Genomic DNA, 24,864 nt, shown 5'->3' with positions numbered 1-24,864 from the left:
AGACGTAATTCGATTCTTATGGGCCAAGAATGTGGCCGCATCCAAAATTCACAGACAAATCGTTGAGGTATACGGGGACAAAGCAATGAGTAGACAACAGGTAGCGAAATGGTGTCGCTCTTATCAAGCGGGAGGGAGCATGTGGGAAACCGCAATATAGAAGCGAGCAGCCGTCCAAGTTCTTCAAGGACGGATATCAACACGGCACGTGTTGAAGAAATCATCCAAAGGGATCGACGAGTAACCGTGCGTGAGATTGCCTCAGAGTTGGACCTGAGTTATGGTAACGTTCAGCGTATCGTAACCGATGAGTTGCGATATTCCAAAGTTTGTGCGCGCTGGGTTCCACGTGCGTTGTCCGCGGAGCTTAAGGCCACTCGAATGATGTGCAGCCTCACATTTCTTCAGCGATACCATTCAGACGGCCAACATTTCATTGATCGCATCGTTACCGGTAATGAAACATGGCTTCATCACTTCACCCCCACATCCAAAAGAGCCACAATGGAGTGGAAACATGCTGGATCACCGACGTGGAAGAAGTTTAAGGTCACACCCTCTGCCGGTAAAGTGATGGCAACCGTTTTCTGAAATACGACTGGTGTTATCCTAATCGAGTATTTGGAGCGTGGCCATATCATTAAGGCCGATCGTTATTGTGCAACCTTAACAAAATAGCGTAAAGCCATCCGACGCAAACGGCCTGGATTACTGAACAAAGGGGTCATTCTTCTGCATGAAAATGCCAGGCCCCATACAGCTCGCCAGACTCAGGAATTGCTGCAAAGGTTCAAGTGGGAGGTCTGGAATCACCCCCATACAGCCTCGATTTGGCTCCAAGTGACTATTTCATTTTTCCGGCGTTGAAGTGATACTTATCCGGACCACGGTTCACCTCAGACGATGCAGTGAAAACAGCTGCCGAGAAATGGCTCAATGAGCAGGGCCCTGATTACTACCAAGACGGGATAAACAAGTTGGTCGAACGTTCTGACAAATGCCTAAACAGGTTTGGCGACTATGTGGAAAAGTGAAGGTCAGATGTGTCTCTTGATTCCCATTTGTATCTTGTTTCTATTGTTAATAAATACTTTTTCATTTGCCTTGTAAACATTTTTTGGATCACCCCTCGTACTAAAAATAGCTAAATAAATACAAAATCCTTAACAATATTTATCAATAAGCACGGATTGCAGTTATTCAGTTTGGAACAATTATAACTCCTGCTCTTTGCACTAACGAAATCTGATAAAAGTTACAGTAGTTACACAGAAGCATCAATAATCCGTAGTCTTCAACAGATTGGAGCATTAACTCGTGCTTTAACCAGATCTCATCATTAAAAACTTATTTAAATTGCGCTTACTGACCCTAACTTTCGATGACTTATTCGGACTGCTCAAACTGCACAAAACTATTTATATCGACAGAAAACTATAAAATAGTAGCTCACAGCAGAATGGTCGCACTGTGTTAATGGGATATCTCATTATTATAATTTCTATTACAATCTAATTATAATTAACTGAAAATTTCTTAGGTGAGTTAAGCCACAAATGAGACAAAAAATGTGCAAAGTATAATATATAAAGTAATATAAAAGTTAACCTAATAATGTGAATTAAAATTAAACAACTTTACGCTTTTAAAAAGTTTATTTTAATTAATACGCTATTTTTATATTCCAGCTGTTCTATTTCCTTTTTATATGAGCTTCACCAAACCGTAGTTTTTGTGGCTTTTTAACAGCGAGAGAACATTAAGTTAGAGAGAAAGTTAAGAAGGCAATCAGCAGGTTATTTTATGCACGTTTTAGAGATATCTAGAGAAAAAATTAATAAGATGGGTGATTATCTGTGGTAAAAATACAAGTTTTACACATCATATTCCGAGTTTTATATTAGATAGCTTAGGAGTTCCTGCGATAATAAAATTTATTCACAGAGAATAGAGGTTAGTAAATATGTGGACCACTCCACCCACAAGACAATCAATCATTAATGCAGGGCGACGGAAACGAGCATTATCATTCATTAGGAGGAATTTATGATCGATTGCACTGCTGAATTTGACGTTGGCTGAAAAATCTCACCTCAGTATACTTTACGTTCATAGCTACTATAATGGTAAAAAGGCATAGGTCAATTCCGGTGTTCAAAATGATGCACGCCTATATCAGGTTTACGTTATCCCCACAAGATAATTGCACTACGATTGCACTACGATTTTATTGCACTACGATATGAAAGCACACATTGCAAGAAAGAAATTACCAGAAAATGTTCATAGATTACTTGTAATCAATGCACATAAAATAAATACTAAAAAGCTATACAATAAACCATGTTTAAACATCGATGAGTACAGGGAAGCATAACAAAGCAAATGAAAACAGAAAATGTTTTTTAGTCCATTATTCCATTATGTGCTATTTCTAATTTAATAGTCGTTGCTTGATAAGCAAACAGCAAACACACTAATATTTTCCGAATACCTATCCCGATCTTCTGCTACAGATAATCCCTTAGCAGGGAAAAAGTATCACGCTGTCCTCCTAGAAGAAGTACGTCATCGGATGACAACCATAAAGTGATCTACCATAATAAGCTGTTTCTCCCCTTTTTGGCGTTCAGGCTGTTCTCCGAACCTTATCCGAAATTTACTATCGATTCTAATGCTAAATTTGGTATAGAATTTAAGCCTCATCTTAGTATGCTTCAGATTTATAGTTGTAATGATAAAAATGCATCGGACAATGAGGGTGTTCAAAATGATGCCTCCTACATATGTTTACATCATCTTTGTACCATCACGAATGTTTTCAGGCTTATTGCTTGTGTTTTGCTGTCTCCAAATTATGTCGTCTTGATCTTTGTATTGGTTAGCGATGCTGGTTGCCGTATTGTGGGGTTGGGATTCGAATCCCGCAGAAGGTATGGATATTTGTAAATGTATAGTGTCTGCGCAGCATGTAAGTTCTTTAAATATTGGTGATACCAAAGTCCTGTATACGGTTTAGTGATAAGGGAAGAGAGGTAGGAGACTCTCTGGCCTATCTTCTAGAGTGTGTTCTGTTAAAATCAAAGTAAACTGTATTGTTAATACGGTGGAAGTCTAACTTAAGGGACTACTTGGAGAAGCTCTAGTGTCTCGCCCACTCGTTCCTGTCTGGCCCTCGGAATTGTAACACATATGGAGTTACTCTTTAAATAAAATTGAGACTCAGAGATAAAGACAGCTCGATTTCAGTCTAAGATAACATAACTATATACGAGTACATTATCACTATAAACGGAATATAATAAAATCGCTATAAATGGGCGCATGTTGCAGCATGAGTTATTGGAACATAAATAACGGATTTCCTTGCATATAGCCTTCTTTCTGCAACATTCATCTTACAGTGTATCTAGATAGTCAGGTTCTGTAACTTCAACAAACTCTTGCAGTCCGCAGTGAGTTAGTTGTCTACCTTTTTTTAGCTATCATTGTCAAATAACAGACCCGAGGGTTTGTTGTAACACTTTATCGGCTTTTACCTGCTTGTCTGCATACATCACCAATGTTTTTAAACTGTATCCAGGTTCCCGACGAGACGCTTTTAACTACTTTTAGATATTGAGAAACCAGTGTTAATATCTAGCCTGCTTCCATTTTCTCAGTCGCACTCAATTTCTCACAGTTCTTTAAATTCCTTTCACACGACATGGTCAACCTTTCATATGCGAAAATATTGTTTAACTACTTTGACACTCTTTGAAGTTAGAATTTTAAGCACTCTTTAGCTGTCTTTTTCACACGTGCTGAAGGAATAAGTGGAAATATTTACATGCTTCTGAGTAGTGATGGTAAATCCTACAGAACTACAAATAAAAACTGATAAAGTTGACCTAAAACTACTAACCAACATATTTGTAATGGATTTCATTCATATAATCAACATAAAGCACCTTTTTATTTTTTCTCTTTATTATTAATTTTTCTCAGCCACTGTATTTTGAGCTCCATGGTTGAACAATTTTGACGGACTTTCAAATCTGTGCTTGCCCAACTGTATTCTTCCATTTATTCGGAAAAAATTTAGAAAATTCGCAATAAAATTCAGATTTAAATTGCGAGATACTTTTTAAATTCTTATCAATAAATCTTGAGATACATTCCGCAAGAGAAGAGGAAAAGAGTGGTCCCGTGATCTAGTGACGTTACCACGTTAATCGCCTATAAAATTACTTTTTACTCATTAAGCATTTGGCAACAAGATAATGTTTGGGTGTTGCTATGTCCGTTGCTATGTTTTTTATATTAAGGAAAAGTGGCATGTACTTTTAAAATAATTTTACAATATGTCTCCTTTTCTGTTTTTCAGTTTTAGTTTCTTATTTGAAACGACATGTATATATGGACTGCTGTTGAAGTAATTCATAAATCTCCTTCTAAAATATAAGAGCAACATGGTATTTATACATTAACTTTATCGTTGTTTTTCTCCAAAGCTTGTTATGTCAGTCATAGATAATTATTATAACTGCGGTTAAAAGTAAAATCTATTTTACTGTGCAACAATACATACTTAAGCAAAACTATAAAACCCCTAAAATTTTTGTTTCTGTTTCATTACATTTTATGATTTTGTATCAATTACTTTGGTATTTGATAAAATGATATTAAATTACATATTGTATGGTTTGTGCAGCTGTTGTCGAGAACAAAGCCAGCTCAAGCGAGTGGAAGTACTGCTTCTGTAGATTCTAAGAGCCGCTCTAAAGTTCCTACTCTAGAAGAATTTGTTAAAAACAGAGATTTCACTGGAGCACTTACATTGTTAGAAGTAGGTTTATAATATGAAATGATTTCTTATTTATATTCTATTTAGTCTGTTTTAGAAGTTTTTCTTAACCTGGCAGTTTTCATAATTAATGTATGCTTTTAATTCATATTTCACAAAAATGTGGGTAAAAGTTTACAGTTGGGTGTCCTTTGTTTTTTTTTTTTTTTTTTTGGTGATTCTTTTTTTATACCAAGATTGGTGCCAGGAAAGCTTAATATCAACATGGCCGCTACACAAAACCAAAATAAGAAGTCAAAGAATTGCACCAATTTGGTGACCATGCACACATTGTTCTATTTTCACTTGAAAAAACATTAGGGAATTGCACAAACTAGGCATTGTGCACTGCGTTAACTTTGTCCATGTATACGTCAATCTATTTTCATTTTAAAAAATCAGGAAGCTAAAACAAAGTTAAAACTATTATGGTAACCAGAAATGAGGTTTCATCGCCAAAAGTGAATAAAATTTGTTGCTTTTCAATACGTAATATCTTTGATGCCAAAATGAATAGGTAAAATTTTACAAGCAATGCCTTTTAACACAAATAGGGATTTCTTATGACCATAAAACTATCCATTTTAGACAAGATTATAGTTCACATGCTTTCTGCTAGCATATCAGTTTTCAGTTTCATGTAGGTAATAAAATTAGACAAAAATGCAGGGCTTAATTTCTAAAATTAGAAGTGCCAGAGCCCTATGAAGACTGTGAGGAAGGAAGAAAAAAATAAATAAATAAATAAAATAGCTAATAATTAAATAATAAATTTAAATTAATTTTGAATAATTAAATAGGAATAAAAAGTATCGGACCTCGTCTTATTTGAGGCATTGTCTGGAATTACGATTCCACTTAAGGGACTAAGAAGCAGCTCAGCCAATCTCCATCTGAGTTTAAGCCCTGATAATACATAAAATTACTATTCCAAAGGATGACAGCTATCGGTCTTTTTTTTTAGCAGCACACGAAGGGAAAAAAAAAATAAAACGATTAAAGATCCACTAAGGAGAATAGTGAGAATTCTAGAAACAGTATGAGGGTATGGAAAGAAAATTTAACTGAAAAGTGTAGCTTTGAAGATAAAGAGGAAAGAGTTCAAGACTTCCTGATTGCGATGCTCTGTCGATATAATTCTAGCCGTTAAGCAGAAATTTTCTCTGTTTACTTTTCGTGAATAAATTTTCCTAAATATAACGTGAGAATAAATATAAGATTTCTCGGTACAAGTGACAGCAGTGGTCCCCCGTTTGGTTACATCATTCAGAAAATCTACAGCTCTGCAGAAGGAAGTGACTAGCGTGGAATGTGCACGACCAGGGTGTCACTTTTAGTTCTTTGAGGAATACAAAATTTACTCGCTCTCATAAATTTATTGCATATCCTGAAGAATAAGCCTTTGACATATAGTAATTGAGGGCTTTTCTTTCCTAAAAATTCTCAACCTCTGTGCAAAGCTTGAGTGTGATGGAAAGACGAGCTTGCATTCAGAAGTTAGAATTGGACTTTTAGACATGTTTACTATTAAAACAAAATTTCTGTGCTAAAATTGTGGTTCATTTGCATAAAAAAAAGTGCCTGAGCCCTTTCATTTAGGGCTCCGGGGTGCTCGGGCTGAAATTATAATTTATTTCGAAAACTGAGAAGTACCAGAGCCGGGCTCTGGTGGGCTCCGGCGCAATTTAAGCTCTGCAAAACTGCATTTCAGAATTGGCATTAGTGAAACTGTGTGATGTTGCAGAAAAAGAGGTACTGTTTTCTATAACGTTTCATATTATAATAGATACTTTTTGTATTATTAAAGACAGTATTAAGACCAAAATTTATCATAATTACAGATTTAGGTGAAAATATGCTTAAGCTATCGCCAATTTGGCACAATTTTCTCCTTTAAAATGATTGATTATAGCAACCATATTGTTTATATTTAAAAGTTAGCAGAATAGTGGATTTATTGCCAGTCTAGAGAAACTAAGCTTTGCAATAATAAAGTAACGTCTCTCACCATTATGAATTAATCCATGCATATTCCATTCTGGAATTATCATTTAAGTTATTAAATTATTGCGGTTAAAGTAGACTGAAGGGTATGTTATTGAAAATTTAATGGCTCCATGTACCGTTGTTTTATCACAATTCGAGAAACTTACTTACATTTATGCAGGTTCTTCATTATTTAATTTCTTTAAATATAACACAGGGTACTAATTCAGAAGTCAAACAACAAAGATCAGCGTTATACCTACAAAATTTTCACAGGACTAGTTTCGATGGTTTTACCGAACCATCATCTTCAGCTGCAAAACCGCAAATGAACAAGATAGGAAATAATGATTAGATAAGATAAGAAAGCCTGGACAAGAATAAGCAAGTGGCGCCATCTGTTGGCGAAACCAGAACTAAAACATAATTTCTCTAAAAGCCGAAGGCAAATTTGGATTGGAATTAGGATCGTTAACTAGAACAGAAAGATTTTTATGAATGTGAAATGCCTCTAGAAAATCCAGTTCTCCAATGGAAGATCTTTTTTGAATAATTTTGGCAGCAGAAAAATTGAAAGTGTGATTTTCGGACCAACAATGTTGAGCAACAGAAGACCTCTGTGTTTCCTTTTTTCTAACATATGCCTCATGTTCTTTGACGCGAAATTTTAAGGCTCTCTTAGTTTGGCCAATGTAAGTTAAACCACACTGGCAAGGAATCCTATAAATACCCCAGGAATTCATATCCGGAATGGGGTCCTTGAGTATAGAAGTTGGAATTTTATTGATGGGAGAAAAAACAACCCGAAAGTTAAATTTCTGCAAAATATGTGCAACTTTATAGCTAATTGATGGAAAGAAGGGAATGACAACAGAATTTTTATAATCTCCTAAAATAAGAGTGTGGCTTTTAGTGTGTTGAGATGAGAATTTTTTAACTGCTTGATTAATAATGTTGGGTGAAAAGCCCCTGTCAATAGCTATTGCTTTTAAATAATTTAGTTCTTCATCAAGGGCTAGTTTGGAGGAGCAAACTTGAAGAGCACAAAAAACATAGGAATAAAATGAACCTAACTTTTGTTTAGTCAGATGACATGATTTAAAGTGTGGTGGAAGGCAAACCGATGAAGGTTTACGGTAAACTGTAGTACTGAAGTTGGATGTGTTACGTGTGACCAGAATGTCGAGAAACGGAAGAGAATTGCAAGTCTCAAGTTCAAAAGTGAACTGAATAGCAGGATCAGTAGAATTCATTGTTGAAAGAACTTTATTTAAATCATCTTTATTACCTTCAAACAGGGTAAAAGTATCGTCTACGTAGCGGAACCATGTCGGGAAGTTTAAAGTTTCAAACTAGCCCTTGATGAAGAACTAAATTATTTAAAAGCAATAGCTATTGACAGGGGCTTTTCACCCAGCATTATTAAACAAGCAATTAAAAAATTCTCATCTCAACACACTAAAAGCCACACTCTTATTTTAGGAGATTATAAAAATTCTGTTGTCATTCCCTTCTTTCCATCAATTAGCTATAAAGTTGCACATATTTTGCAGAAATTTAACTTTCGGGTTGTTTTTTCTCCCATCAATAAAATTCCAACTTCTATACTCAAGGACCCCATTCCGGATATGAATTCCTGGGGTATTTATAGGATTCCTTGCCAGTGTGGTTTAATTTACATTGGCCAAACTAAGAGAGCCTTAAAATTTCGCATCAAAGAACATGAGGCATATGTTAGAAAAAAGGAAACACAGAGGTCTTCTGTTGCTCAACATTGTTGGTCCGAAAATCACACTTTCAATTTTTCTGCTGCCAAAATTATTCAAAAAACATCTTCCATTGGAGAACTGGATTTTCTAGAGGCATTTCACATTCATAAAAATCTTTCTGTTCTAGTTAACGATCCTAATTCCAATCCAAATTTGCCTTCGGCTTTTAGAGAAATTATGTTTTAGTTCTGGTTTCGCCAACAGATGGCGCCACTTGCTTATTCTTGTCCAGGCTTTCTTATCTTATCTAATCATTATTTCCTATCTTGTTCATTTGCGGTTTTGCAGCTGAAGATGATGGTTCGGTAAAACCATCGAAACTAGTCCTGTGAAAATTTTGTAGGTATAACGCTGATTTTTGTTGTTTGACTTCTGAATTAGTATTTATTCGGCGTGTTATTGTGTCTTAATAACACAGGGTGATAATATTTAGTAGCAACAATTTGAATAACAACACAGCTTCCAAATATTGAGTAGCCATGTTGGCGCGTTTATTGCCCATTAAAAAAAATTGCCAAGCAGTGGGCTAAATCGCATTTAAGTCCGGCTTTATATAATAAAGCATAATATATTTTTTTTAATTGTAACTAGTAAATGTGTGTGCATGAACAAAATTTTTTAAACAGTACCTAATGAATGTGATATGTAACAAGGAAGTTTTAATATTAAAACTTCCTTGTTACATATTAAAACTTCCTTGTTACATATCATTTGGTTTTAGCCTCAGTTTATCTTAAATGATCTCTTCCTAAAGTATGTGTAAAGTTGCAATTTTTATAAGAATTGAATCTTATGGAAAATGCAAATTCCATAAATAGCCCTTGTAATTTTTTTTTTTTTTTTTTTTTTTTTTTTTTTTGTGTGTGTGTGTGTGTGTGTGTGTTGTAAAATCCTAGTTTTGTTCATTTTCATCTGTAACATAAATAGTTGGGTATTTTATGTTCGTAAAAACACATACTAGTATGTCATTTGTTTAAAAATGTTCTATAAGTGATTTATTTTTAAAGAAGCTGGTATTCAAGAAACAGTAAAAACATTATAGACATTTAAAAGTGTAAAGATTAGACAAAGCATACAAGGACTCTCTGCTTAAAAGGAGAGATGACTTCATGGAGGACTTCCTAAGAAAAAACTGGTTTGTATTCACATTATACATGAAACCATGTAGCCAGCCCATTTACCTGTGACCAAACCTGGATCGAACTCTTAGTATAATCCTAATGTAGATTATTTATATTATGTTGTACACCTATCCCTCGATTTACACGGCTTAAATTAACAGATTTCAAAAACTTGGTAAAAATTTATATTCAGCTGCATATACACAAATGTATATATCTGAATCATTTTTGAATCTTATTCTTTTGGTAACACTGGTGGCAACAACAAGGATAGAGATTCCCCATGTTGTAAAAGGGGAATCCCTGCTGTATGTATATGTATTTCACAACAGTAAAGCTATTTGGTTCATATGAATTAGTTCAGTATCAGTATTTTAGCAGCAAAGCTAAAATCATTTTTATCTACTTATTTGAATGTTTACTGGTAAGTTTTCAACATTAATATTTTTTGTGGCATTTTTATAATTTACGTACATTTTTTCCAGGTTTTGTAATGCTAAAAGATTTGGAAAAAATCAAATAAAAAGAAAAGTTATATATTTAGAAAAAAAAATTAAAATATTAGATCGTCTATGTAATAGAGAAAAAGTGACAGATATTGCTAGATTTTACTCCGTGAATGAAGCCACAATAAGGACGATTAGAAAAAATGAAGACTATTAGAAAAAGTGTAGTATCTGGAACTTGCACCAGTAACAGCACAATTTCATATGTAAGAGATGGTACAATGGAAAATATGAAAATGCATTAGGAATATGAATAGAAGACCAAAATCAAAAACAGATTCCAATTGATACTAATGCTATTGCAAATAATTAATTTTTAAGTGCTTTATAATCTTTAAAGATTTATAAAGCACTTAAAAATCAGTCACCACCAACTTCGTCAGATGAAAAAAAGGTATCCTTTTCCCCAAGTCATATTTAGTTTGAGCGATTTAAACAAAGACATTTTTTACATATTCTAAGACTGAAAGGAGAAAGTGTATCTGCTGATTCGGATGCAGCACAACAATATCCAGGAAAATTTGCTGAAATCATTGCTGCCAACTTCTACATGTCTGATCAGATCTTCAATGCTGATGAGTCCATATTGTTCTGGAAAAAAAATGCCTAAAAAAACCTATTTAGCTAAAGCTTGCAAATCAGCTAGTGGTCATAAGGTAGTGAAAAGTCGTATAACAATTTTTTTTTTCTTTTGCAGTGCTTCAGGCAATTATATAATGAAACTATTGGTTATTGACAAATAAAAAACACACTTATTTAAAGGAATAAACACAAATAACCTTCCTGTTTATTGGATGGCTAATAAGAAAGCATGTGTCACTACCATAGCTTTCAATGTATGGTTTCATAACATGTTTGTCCCAGATGTCAAATTATTATTTAAGTAAAAAGGGATTGCCTTTTAAGGCTCTTCTGTTAATTGATAATGCACCTGGTCATCATTGAGATTTACAACATGAAAATGTAGAAGTTGCCTTTTTACCAAAGAATACAACTTTTTTATTACAGCTGTTAGATCAAGAAATAATTTCTACTTTTAAGGCATTGTGTATCAAACAAATCTTCAAGTATATTTAAGAACAAATAGAGAATGGTGAATCTTTTATGGATGCTTGGAAGAAATTTACAATCTTAGATTATGTTAAGCATGTTGGACTGTTCATATACTCAGATTAAACAATCAATGCTCAACGCATGCCGGAAAGCATAATGGCCAGATGCTGCTAAAGATGAGAATGATACCATTAGAACATGAATATTCTCAGATCACTAAATTGGCCCAAACTATAGCAGGAGAAGGTTTTGATGATTTAGCTAAAATAGATATTGAAGAAATAATGGCTGATGAAGAACTAAGTGAGGATGAGTTAGTTAACATGATTCATGAAACAAATAAACATGATGAAGACAATGATTCTGATGAAGAGCAATCTAAACCAGTTGCATTCACAGCAAGAGTCATCAGTGTAAGACTTGAATTGGGAAGAAAATTAGGTAATCATTTTTTTACAATATGACAGGAATATTGAATGAGCTCTCCAATTCCAACGGGAGCTTAGTAAGTGCTTAAATAAATATGAGAAGGTTTACAAAGGTTTAGGGAAGAAAAAAACCGAGGCAATTGTTAATTACGGATTTCACTACAAAGTCTTGCCAATCTGAGATCTTCTCTGATTCATCAACCATTGAATCAGAGTCTTTTTTATTAAGAACGCTCAAGTGATGAAAGTGACATCATACTAGTCAAGAAGAAAAGACTAATAGTTCCATGATAGTAATGATAGTGATTAAACTTATAATAATTTTTTGAATGATCTTATATTTTCCTAATGCAAAATAAATTAAATACATACTTCTATTAATTACATATATTTGTTATTTTATGAACTAAGTATAACTTTATTTATTTTAAGGTGTCTTACTTTTTTTATGTAAATAAATAACTAAATTATGCACGTTTAGTGTGTTTTTCATTTTACACAGTTTTACATAGCAAAATCCAAGATTTTGATTTACACGGTTTTCTGTTTAACCTATCTACTGTGTAAATCGAGGGATAGGTGTATCTTTCATATTGTACACTTTTCAAAATTCCCTTTTTAATAATTGCCTTTTATTCTTTTTAAAATATACCACTTAATAAACTTTTCCCTTTTAATTACTTTTTGATAGTTTTACATTTATTTGAGATGTTTTATTCAGTTAGGCACTCTGTAGTTATGAGCTTTTCCTTTTTAGTTCAAAGGGGCTTCGCCCCTGAGGGACTATTGTTTTCATTTTGCGATTTTACGTTGAATCACTCTGAATGTCCGTTTCACTTTTCAAACTGTTGCCACCATATATTATCACTCTGTATTGTATTTGAAGTAATTAAATAATGAAGAATCTGCATAAATGTATGTATGTGTTCTTGCATTGTGCTAAAACAATGGTACATAGAGCCGTCGACTTTTGAATGACGTAATCCTACTATGAATATGGGCATCTGGAAGCACAAATTTGAAATTTGGAATTTTTTTTATTATCGATTTCATATTTTGTAAAACCTTAATGAATTTTTGATTAACAAACTCAAGGATTTCAAAGTGAGCAATGGCAATGTTGTACAGAAAAAAACATTTTTATTTCCAGTGTGTGAGATTATGTATCAGAAATTCTAAAGATAATTTAATAAAAGATCTCAATTTAAAATTATTTTGCAATAATGCTCTTAAACTGAATTTTATGATTTAAGTGCAAAGAACATGATATTTAATAAATAAAGTTAATGTACAAAATGTTAAAAAAAATGGCCCTTTATGCATGTCCGTTTCACCTTTCAGATTTTCTTTCCCCCCTTTTTTTTTGTTAGTTTTTTTTTTTTTTTTTTTTTTCTGTAATTTAAAAGTGATTGATCTAGGTCATAGTTAATGTGCTAAATCCTTTGAATGATACCTTATAATGGAATAATCTTAAACAATCTTAATAAAGAAATATGCATACCATTACCGAACATAAATATTAGTAGTTCATTAGGTGCTGAATGAGTTTGGAATTTTCATGGTTTCTCCCATATGTAAAATGAATGCTTGTTATTATATTTTTCATTGGAAATATCTGTTCTAAAACAGATAACTATTGAGTACTAATTAACCTAACCATCATCTAATATTAAAACTGGCAATTCCAGAAAGAATGATTAATTTGAGAGATATTGCTGTTTACAGTATATGTCATTACATGGAGTAAAATATAGGAAATTAAACCAAAATTATTCTCAGATATTTTACTTAAATTGCTAAATTGTACTAAATTGTAACAACATCAATATTTCAAAACACAGCAGTAAGCTTTGGTAAGTAAGTAAACAGTGGTGTAGCTGTAGAAGGGGTAAAGGAGACTGTCCACCTTGGGCAGCTTATTTTTAAAGGTGCTAAGTTTTTTTTTTTTTTTTTTTTTGTGTGTGTGTGTGTGTGTGTGAAACATTTTATAGGTGTTGATCAGGTGGATTGTCAAGACACATGAAGAATAATTAGATTCTAAATTGCCATATGAAGTTAAATCGAGAGAAAATAGTTTTAATCTAGATAAAGTACATGATTTCAACAGTTACATTATTTTCTTATATGCTTTTTGTTCTATTGAAACTTTTGATTGCAAATTACGAATATCAGCTAAATTATGATTACAGAGATCATAATTTGAGATCCTTGTTAAGAAAGTATTTTACACGCTACTGTAGCTAGGATTTAATTTTGGGAGAGGGCTGTGAGTTTTATCTAAAACAACATTTTTGTAACTGTCTTCTATTTATAAACTGAAACTTCTATTTGGGGGAGGGGCAGCTGTAATCTTTTCATCTTTCCCTTAAATGCAGCTATGCTTTCAGGGTTTTATTTCCATTATTACTGAGAAAATTAAAACATGAACATAAAAGGACAGTCCTTTTGAGTTTTTGTCATTTATTCTAAAATACAATCTCCAAAACAAAGCTCCAAATAATGTGATACTAGTGCGAACTTCCATCTCAATTGTTATAAGTGTGGTGAAAAATAAAAATCATTTAAGAGTACAAATAAAAATAATGTTGTGTATAAAAAATCTTTCTGTACTGTCTGCATAACAGTGAGAACAATCAACTGATTGCAGCACTACATTGTCATGGGTGATTTTGCAAACAAAAAAACAAGCAAAATAATAATATAGTTTTAAAATGTTGAATTAAAGTTTTTCTTCAAAAATAAATGCAAAGTTTGAATCTATTTATCTACGTGTTGTTTTGATGTTCTTTTCCGTCATTATCTGAGTGTATATCAAGAGGTGTGGCATATTCAGAGACCACGCTGGGCAGATAAAATTCTATCTATGCTACTGGCAATGAATCTTACTATGTGTAAAGTTCTGTTCCATTGATATGTATAAAGTTCTTTTCTTTTTCCCATAGTTTTCTAGAAATAGTGGAAAAGGTGACCTCAGGAATGATTTATGGATAGCTTACTGTGCCTTTCATCTCTCAGATTATAGAAGAGCTATGGAGGTATATCCTAAATTTAATGAAGTAATTTTTAAAACACAGGTTGTATTGCTAAAGTAAAATTGCTATTAAATTAATTTTCCAGTGTTCTTCTAAGTGTTTATTAATTGGTAAACGGTGTTATTTTAGTTCTTTTCAAATTTTTCATGTTATATATAAAATATATATTTTTTAAGTATACAACCTTCCAGTCTAGCTTGCTATGTAGATTTGTTATCCTTGCTCCAAAAATGCTGTCATTACTTATGTGTTAACCAGCCAAAAAATGTAGTATTTGGAAGGACTTTAATTATATCTAGCAATGTATTGTGTGCTCATATAATGTATCAGTATTTGTGCTTTAGAGCATTTTATTCTAATGTATGCTTAAGACAGTTCTTTACACCAAAACTGACTGCTTTTTTGCATCTAAGTCTGATAGTGAATATTTTAATCACGCATTTCAAGGAAAACAAGAGTATTTTTCCATCTTTTGAGCTTGGTCAATTGCTTTTTCTGTGTATCTTAAAAGAATATTGTGTGTAATCAAAAGTGCTATGTGTATTTGACTTCATGTGTGAAATTCAAATGTGAGTTTATTTTCAGTTATAGACTCTAAAATGTTATTAAAATTATTTAAAACTTCTGGAGTGCATGAAAAGTATTAGAAAAATTAACATATAAACTATATATTAGCTCAAAAGTTTAATTATTACTTTTCTAATGTGAGAGGAAATTATGAAAATCATTTGTAAATTGCTGAATTTTATTTATGTTTGCAGGAATATAACAAAATTCTGCAGAGAGAAGATGCACCAGCTGAAGTTTGGACATACTTAGGATGTTGTTATTTTTATCTAGGAATGTATAAAGAAGCAGATGCAGCTGTGACTAAAGGTGTAAATTTAAAATCTCTGAAATTATTGTTAATTTCATATTATGTTCCTGCAATGTATAAATATCATGTTGGGTGTCTTTGTGCTGTTTTCTGCACCTCAAGCATGTATTTATCCTTAAATGTAGCAAAGTGATATCACTTTAACAATGAACTTGCTTTATCAGTTTTAACTTCTGAACCAGTTACTAACAGCACGTTATTTGAGTAGTAATTGTATGGAACAAAAGAAATTTTGGAACTTCCAGCAGATCTTGCAAAAGCCTTTAGTAACATCTGAAATTTGCATGTTACATACTGGGAGATTCAGTTTGTCAGTTTTGGTAAATGTGCAAAAGCCACTTTGAAAAGGAAATATCAGTTGTTCTTCTTTCTTTCTTTTTTTTTAAAGTTAAATATTGGATGGTATATTTTGTTTGCTTAGTATGAAATGTTCAGCATTGAATATGTCAGAAGAATTGTGTAATTTTTTCAACTCATTTAATTATTATCAGATTGGGGAAATTATTGAATTTCAGTTTATTTAGGCCATTATTCTTTGATTTTATGTTATATTAATTAGTATTTTCTGTCTTTTTAATTCTGAAGCATTACAAGCATGCATAAAATCCTAAAAATGGCAATATGAAAAATATTAGTATGCAACACTAATACTTCTTGCTGGGATTTAAATATGAATCAGACTACCAATATTCAGCTATTTTATCCACTCATCTGCTAATAATATATTCTCCAGGAAGTCTTTTCACTCTTTAGAGAGATAATTCTTATGTGTGTTGCCTTATTTAATTTAAATTTGAGCTTAAAAATTTTAGTTATGTACATGATAAATTGTCTGTTCATCGGCTGTCACATGAATATTATTTAATTCTCCAGGGCCAAAATCAGATCTGCAGAATCGCCTACAATTTCATCTTTCTCATAAATTTGGAGATGAGAAGTTGTTAATGGTGTATCATCAGCAGTTGAAAGATATACTGGAAGATCAGTTATCTCTGGCTTCTATTCATTATCTAAGATCTCATTATCAAGAAGCCATAGATATATACAAGCATATTCTTCTGGATAACAGGTACACTACTCTATTAAATTGACTGTACTGTAAATTTTTTTCTTAAACGTGTACATTAAAATTTAGTATTTAAAAAAAATCCTAGATTTACTGGCGAAAAAAGAAGCCCTCAAACTTAGACCCATGTTACATTTTAGGGTAAAATTTGAGAAAAAAAAATGTAAGATCATCATTCTGATTAGAATTCATTTATTTTTAATTAAAACTTAAAAGCAAGCTACCTAAATACATGATTTTATTTAGTGTTTGAACAGTATATAGCACGATTTATTAAGCTCATTTCGGTCATTCTTCAGTTTCATTTATCAGAATACCCAATTTAAGAACCTAGGAACATCAAAGAAACAAAGTTATGGGAAAAATATAGCCGAAAAATTGGTCTTATATTTGAGTAAATCTCATGTTTGAGTATTTTGTGTTTTTTAAACTAAATGTATCAAAACATAGACTAGAGAAATTTGGTGTTTGAAGCAGCAAAAGCCCATTAAATTTCAGCTCTGGTACCTCTTAGTTTTTGAGAGAAATCATAATTCTGTCCACCGCTCAGACAATATAGTGGTCATGAGAATCTACTGCAGTACCAAAGGGCCTGGGTTCGAATCCCACAGAATGCATGGTTTTAACTGACCGTCCCTTCATAGAAGGCAACAATGCCCACCTATTAAGTGCAGCTACAATAAAATGGCCACCACTTCTGGCATTAGTAGTAGGCAGTGCTGAATGGGCAAATGCCCTACATTTGATTTAAAAAAAAAAAAAAATCTGTCTGGAATGCACTAGAGCCACTGTCTTATAATTCATCACATTATTAGCAAAAATATCATCTGTTATTTGTGAACATTTCTTTTAGTAGTCATTAAAACTGATATTAATATTTGCTACTGAGTGTATCCTTCCTCCTTATCTCACTTCCAAATACCATAAATAGTTGGAATGAAACATTCCTCATCAGTTTTTAAAGAAATAGAATATTATGAGCTATATTCCTTTGATCAAAAATGCTTCAAATAGATTAGATAAAAAAGCAATTTCATATCACCAAGCAGAATACTGTTCAAGTATTTTGTTCTTATCTTTGGTACCAAAATATGTTGTGCTATCATTAATATATTTAACTTTCGTTTGTAATTATTGTTTCATTTAATTTTTCATACACATATTTTAATTATTATTATCTTTAATTTATTTCAATAAATTTTTTTTTAATTAGTTAACTGATAAATTTTTTATCATTGTTCCTGATGACTTTCTGTAATGCTTTGCTCCAACACTAATAAACTGAGAAATTAAGCCCTACAGAAGCTGTATATATATATATTTTTCCCCCTTGAGGGAGATTCATTTATGTGATGGAATAGAGAGACAGAAAACTTAATTTTTGTGTAGAAATATAAAAAATAATGGATTTTTTCCCTTTGATTTTAGTTTTGATTTCCTTATCATTTTCTCCCATATTCCTACCAAAAATTATAAAATTAAGAATAACTTATTCTTTAACATTTTCTTTTTACTGCTAAATGCTTTTGAATTTCAAAAACGGCAAATTTATTTTTAATATAAAGTTCTAAAAGTTAATTAATTGTATTTTAGCTGTTTTATGTTTGAGTAGCTATTATTTTGCCTTTTAATCTAAAACTAAATCCTAAATTAACTCGGTAATGATACTTTTTTACCAAAGATAATCTGTTATTATCACTTTAACAACATGACCTGAAATCTGAAAATATTTACGCTCTTACTTTATTGCTTTTGATTCCATCTTTAAATATATCCAAGATTCTCAAGGTAACTTTTATGTTTAATAATTTATCTTTAATAATTTTTACATTAATTTTTTTTAGAGATGTGAAATTATTGTGGGTAAATTTAACTTATAGGATTAAGATAAGGATATATTCTGTGTATGTTTTATCCTTTATTCCTTAATTTTTATTTTATTTTCATATACTTATGTCCATTCCAAAAAATTCTTAAAAGTCAATAATTTATTTGAAAAAAAAAAAATTTGGTCTGAATTTTTTTAAATTTAAATGCAAAAAACTGCATTAACAGTATTTTATTGTTGATGTAACTATATTTTGCTTATATATGAGCTGTTCAGTGTTTAACTTAAGCTTGAAACTGTATAAAGAACAAAATATACAATATATCTGTGTTATGTAAATATTTAAATATGCATTATTTCTCATATCAGATCTGAAAAAGATTTTTTACTTCATTGTTTTCAATCCTAAATGTTTTGTTATATTCTTAAGTTTTTATTTTTTCAGTCAGTTTATTTCATATATACACACACACAAAATTTACATTTCTCAAAAAAGTGTTTTCATATTTAATTTTTTTTTTTTTTTTTTTTTTTTTTTTTTTTCAGGGAATCAATTGCACTGAATGTTTATGTTGCACTCTGCTATTATAAATTAGATTATTACGATGTCTCACAAGTAAGTTGTACCTACTTTCTGTTAAATCAGCTTCCTGTGTCCATAAATATCATTTTCACACAAATAATTATTAAGAATATTTATTTCAGATAAACTTGTGACTTTAGTTTGCTTGCTTGGAAAAAATACTTAAACATTTTTAAATTAACTTTTTTATTTGCTTTAGCACTAAAATTATCTGCCAACATTATACATAAAAAAAAATATTTATTTATATGCAGTAGTATTTTTCGATGACTATCAAAGAGGTAATGCTTCCATTATTTACCATTGTTTCTTAAATTTCTCTTTGTAGGAAGTTTTGGCTGTGTATTTGCAACATTATCCTGATAGTGCTACAGCTGTGAATTTAAAAGCATGTAATCATTTTCGCTTGTACAACGGGAAAGCAGCTGAAGTAGGTATATATATATATAAATGTTTTGGTATATTCTCAAGTTTTTATTTTTTCAGTTATATATATATATTGTTTCATAAGAATAAATTTAATTTAATTAAATAAATTTAAATATATATATATATATATATATATATATATATATATGAATTGAACTAATTTACCATTTACCACTTTATAATTTTTATTCTTTTATGTTTTTTATATGTTTTTTTGTTTTTACTTGTTCCATTGATCGGTTTTTTTATATGGGATAACTTTTCTCTTATTACATCCATAGGTTTTTACTGTATTTTTTGCCATTCTCATGTTTCCAACGATTGATTTTAACTGTGTTTTATAGTCTACATTTTATTTCGCGTGTAGCCTAATTTTTCACCCTTCAATGTCATTATTTTTAAAAAAATACTGTGTTGAACTATTTCTTGAAGCCACAGCTCCTGGTAACTTTTTGGCAACCTCACTACAATTTTTCTTTTTATTATATATATATTTTAAATTGAAACAAATGTAAATTCTTAACAAATACGTATATAAGTAAAAAAGGAAAAAATCAAATTTAAATTCTAAAAAAAGAAAAAACCCAAAATAATTTGAAATAATTTAAAAATATGCAAACATGTAAAAGATTTAATTCTCGAACTAATCTACAATATCATTTAAATTCAGAAGCATAAGCAAATCAAGTGCAAAATCTATCCATGAAAATAAATCTACTAATTTAATAAATTAAAATTAAACAATTTTTTTAAAAAATGCATATGTGAATGATCATAGAGTAGGCAGGAGACAGACTTATCAAGGGGAAGTTGCCTCCAAACCTAACTTTCCAATCATTCAATTCATGTTTCGTCATTCATGCAGGCAAGGGTAAAAGCCAAAACCAAAAGTAATTCCAATAAAGTGGTACCCTTAGAAATTAACATTTAAGTATTAACATTTAAGAATTAAAGTTCAAAAAGGAAAATACTAATTAAGTCTTTTGAGAAACAAGCAAGTAAAGTCAAGAATTAAACTTTTTTTTAAAAAATTTAAAATTTTTGTTTTACAAGAATGTATTCCAACTTTGAAAAATCATTTTATGTACAATAAAACGTAAAATAAACAGCAGGAAACGTTTAACTAACGCTTAATAATTTAGTATATCACTCAAAACTAACCTGAAATGCATTTGTTAATGAAGACAGAAAAGTGCTTTGTATACTTACGAGAGGCATCAAGGATACACAGAAAAATTAATACATATGTACTGTTTTAATACTGTAATGTATTATGTAATTACAGAAGTATAACTGTAAAACTACACCTTTTTAAGAAATCAGTCATTTGTGTTTGCTTTTTGCTTTGGAAGCATTTCCTCCTGATCCGAGATTGCATTTTTCGTAGCATAAGTTTCTCGGCCAACTCCACGTCGTCTTGTTCTTTCAAATAGCTCAGCAGTCCGTCGACTTGTTACAAAGCTGCTTCATGAGTCTTCCGCATCTGCACAGTGGGCTCTTCTTTGCCTTCACTTCCCTCTCCTTAATTCTCGGTCCCTTGCTTTCTTCACAATTTCGTCATCTGTCAAGCGTTCGAAGCCAAGTTCGTTGACGTCACACTCCAACCACTCGTTAAGGTTTTCAGCATTGATGTTCTCACCACCCGGAACTGTTTTCACCACATCGGCAAGAGTTGCCGTGGGCGTGTCTACATCTTCATTCTCTTCTTCACAACTCAAAGGTGTTAGGTTGTTGTTGGCTTCAACATTAGGCATGAGTTTTCTCCATGATTTTATGAGGGTTGACGGTTTCACCGAGTCCCATGCAGATGCAATATTGTAGATGCTGTCTAAGATTGTGTAGTGTTTCCAAAACTCTTTCAGATCATAACCTTCTTCAATTTTGGTCATTAGCAGCTTGGTTCAGTATGTTCTCTTCATTGTTGCAATCAGAAGACTTTAGCACGCTTGTTACTGGGTGAGAAGGTGCGTTGTCGATCAATAGCACAGCTTTTTCTGGCAGGTTTTTCGAGTTAAGATGTTTACGCACTTGAAGAACAAAGATTTTTTCGAAACATTCTTGAAAAATGTTTTGGTTCATCTTTTTTTTTTTTTTTTTTTTTTTTTTTTTTTTTTTTTTTTTTGTTTAAAGTAATTAATGGGTCTATCCTTGTGCCTTTGAAAGATCTCACTTGTTTTTTTTACTTTCCTATGACAACAAGCCTAAGTTCATGTCCACCGGTAGCGTTTTTGCAAGACATGATAGTGACCTTTTCCTTGCTGCTTTTATGACCCGCTGCTTTACTTTCGCTTTCAAATGCTAAAGTGTGAGTGGGAAGACATTTCCACAAAAGTCCCGATTTGTCGGCATTGTAAATTTGTTCAAAAGATAGCTCTTCTTTTAAAACAAATTCTTCAAATTCATGGTGGAAATCGTCGACTGCTTGTTGGTCACACTAAGTTTCTCCCCATGAAGTCCAATTTCTCGAATTCCATGTCACTGCTTAAAACGAGTCAACCAGCCAGAAGGCGCATCAAAATTTCCTTTCAGGCCTAACAACTCAAAAAATGTTTTTGCCTACGCCGCAATGATGACCATTTACAGGAGTACCCTCTTTTCGAACTTGAGCTAACCACTCTGTTAATGCCGTGTCTAACCCTTCATAGTTTTCCGCATTTTCATTGTGGAAGCACTGTCTGACATTGATGCAAAGTTCATCAGTTTGTCTTTTTGCTTTAGAATGTCTCGCACTCGCACTGTTGTTTCTGCGATTCCGTAATCCAATTCCATCTGCTGCCTTGTAGCGCCGTTTGCTACTTTGGAAATTCTAGTTTTTGTGCAATCGTCAACACAACCTTCTTTCGTTTTCCTGACATTTTAAATCGGTAACAATAAACACAAACCCAAAAAGCACAAGCACTGAACACAATAAAAGATGAGAAATTAACTCCGACCGGTTCACAAACACTATCAGGCTTAAACTAACAATGGCGAGTGGGAGTAAGTGGACGTGTCTGTAAGATTAAGCCGAGAGAGGGCGGTGGAGTGGGCACTGCAAGGGTGAGTAAGAAATCACTTACTCATCAGAGGGGAAGGTTCCAAGAAGGCCTGGCATATTTTTGCCATAAATAAGCACGATGTTAGCAAATTTAACGTTTCACTCAGTTTTGTGAACATTTTTATTTTCTTTGCTTTACGCTTGTTGAAAAAAAAAAAAAAAAACTTTGTGCGGCAGGCGCGGATAATCAGGAATCTACTGTATATGCTTTCTTATCTGCTTGTTTTTTACTACTTGAAACCAAACTTAAGGATGTATAAAGCAGGCAGCATTTTACTAATCTTGCAATGCTTTCATAAAATATCCTCCATAATAATCAAACATAATATTTTATCCTGTAGAATTAAAAAAAGATTATGTGAATTCATTGCTCCATCTTTCTCTTTAGCTTGGATTTATTTGTAATTTAATAGTACTTTAAGCCTTTTTTTAAAATTCATTTAAATACATTTGTGTAATATAGCAGCTGCATTTCACATTTATAATTTAAACTGTTATATTATAAAGAATGATTCAAAATTATTTTTTATCGAATCTCAGGATTATTTGTTCTGACAAAATTATTAACTCTGTTTGAAAACAAGATCTACTTAAAGATCCTTTGCTTTACAGTTTTGAAAGAAAAATTCAAGAAAAAAAATTTCTAGTAAAAGTGAAAGAATTCTTTTTTGATTTACTGCAAATCTCAAAGAACTCTTATGGGGTTAAAACTGATATTATATAACTGATTTATAACCAGGGCATATCATTCATTTCGTATGACTCAAGAGCTTGCAGAAATTTTTTAAGGAAGAAAATAAACTGTAAATTTCTTTGAAAAGAGTTCAAAGGCAATTTCTCTTTTGCATTATTTAGGGTCACAGGACTCTTAGCAGCAGGCCTTCAAGTGACAACTCTTGCAATGCTTGGAATGTGATGTTTCCTATTTCAAATTTGGCTTACCTTTCAGACAACAACAACAACAACAAAAAAAAAAAAAAAAAAAGAAAAGAAAGAAAGAAAGAAAGAAAACCCACCTTGTAATAATTGTTTTTTTATGATAATGTTGTTTTACAAGAATATATAATATTTTGTTTCACTGATGATGGCAAGTTAAGTGGAATGGGTTGCCTTGTGTTTATTGTCTATGAAGATGACAAAGCGAATATAACTGTCCAACATAGAATACCAGATAAATGTTCTGCTTTCCAGACTAAACTTCTGAGCTTAAATATTGATGTTAAATGGATACAAAGTTCTTGCCATGAGTATGAGACCTTTAAATATCTTATTTGTACAGATTTACTTTCTTCTGTGTGATATACTATCAACAGAAGTTCATTTGACTTACATTCGAGGTCACAGTGGTATTCTTGGGAATGAAAGGGATGATCAATTTTTTAAGCAAGTGATTATGACTGATACAGAGTTGCCAACTTTCCCGATTTAGGCGGGAGACTCCTGTTTTTTTACCACTCTCCCGCCAACCCGATTTACAATATATTTCTCCCTACTTTTTCTTATTCTTTAAATTTCTCACGATTTTTATTGAACTTGGCTTAATACTTCATTATATGAACAAAAAAAAAAAAGTGATTTTGGATGTCTGAAAGCAATTGAATTTTCTCTAGATTATATCTAAAACAAAACCTTGCAAATCAGATGAGAATTTCTGCTTTGTGAGTGAGAGCATACATATCCAGAAACATTGTTCTCCAATGAGCATGGAGCTCCACTGCGTGTCATCTGGCATATTTTAACCAATGAGCACAAAGCAAGCTTTGTGCTCATTGTTAAACTATGCTATATTCATATTGTGTGCTATATTGTTAAACTATGCTATATTGATATTGTGTGCTATATTGTGTGCTAGTCACAATATAGCACACAATATCAATATAGCACAGCTAATTATTAAAACTTTAAAAGAAAATGCAGTCCCTCTGGATAATTGCTTAGCACTTAGTGCCAATAATGTACCAGTAATGGTTGGCTTGAAGACTGGTGTTGCAGGCATCTTAAGAAAGGAAAATTCTGATTTGCAGATTATGAGGTGCACCTGTCACCCCTTAAATTTAGCAGCTGAAAAAGGGGCAGCTTCTTTACCGATAAATGTGGATGAACACACTGTTGATATTTATTATTAGCTTGAAAGGAGTTCTAAAAGGAAGGAAAAATTGAAACAGTTCCAAGAGCTGCATAATACTAAAATGAGGAAATTTTTTAAATATGTGTGTACACGCTGTCTTTAAAGAAATGCTTATCTAGAATCCTCGATCAATGGAACCTTTTTGCATTTTTTAAAGAAGAATTAAATGCTTCAAAAGTTAAGTTAAAAGGCTCTA

General features: G+C 31.9%; 1 protein-coding gene across 1 annotated transcript in view; it reads left to right on the top strand.

Annotated features, from left to right (window-relative positions):
* The first annotated feature begins 4,253 nt into the window (after positions 1-4,253).
* Ttc26 (tetratricopeptide repeat domain 26) overlaps positions 4,254-24,864 on the top strand; it is a 48,145-nt gene continuing 27,534 nt past the window's right edge. Inside the window, exons 1-7 of the mRNA XM_035359467.2 lie at positions 4,254-4,454; positions 4,694-4,828; positions 14,631-14,723; positions 15,482-15,596; positions 16,471-16,666; positions 19,038-19,107; positions 19,403-19,504. Coding sequence (XP_035215358.1) covers positions 4,452-4,454; positions 4,694-4,828; positions 14,631-14,723; positions 15,482-15,596; positions 16,471-16,666; positions 19,038-19,107; positions 19,403-19,504 — 714 coding nt within the window. The 5' untranslated portion in view covers positions 4,254-4,451. The remainder of the gene's footprint in view (positions 4,455-4,693; positions 4,829-14,630; positions 14,724-15,481; positions 15,597-16,470; positions 16,667-19,037; positions 19,108-19,402; positions 19,505-24,864) is intronic.

Source organism: Stegodyphus dumicola, chromosome 9 (assembly GCF_044657685.1).
Source record: "Stegodyphus dumicola isolate Sdum_Otavi_A_Nest chromosome 9, ASM4465768v1".
Classification (NCBI taxonomy): domain Eukaryota; kingdom Metazoa; phylum Arthropoda; class Arachnida; order Araneae; family Eresidae; genus Stegodyphus; species Stegodyphus dumicola.
The sequence above is the reverse complement of the archived record's forward strand: the minus strand, read 5'-3'. Positions and strand labels throughout refer to the sequence as shown.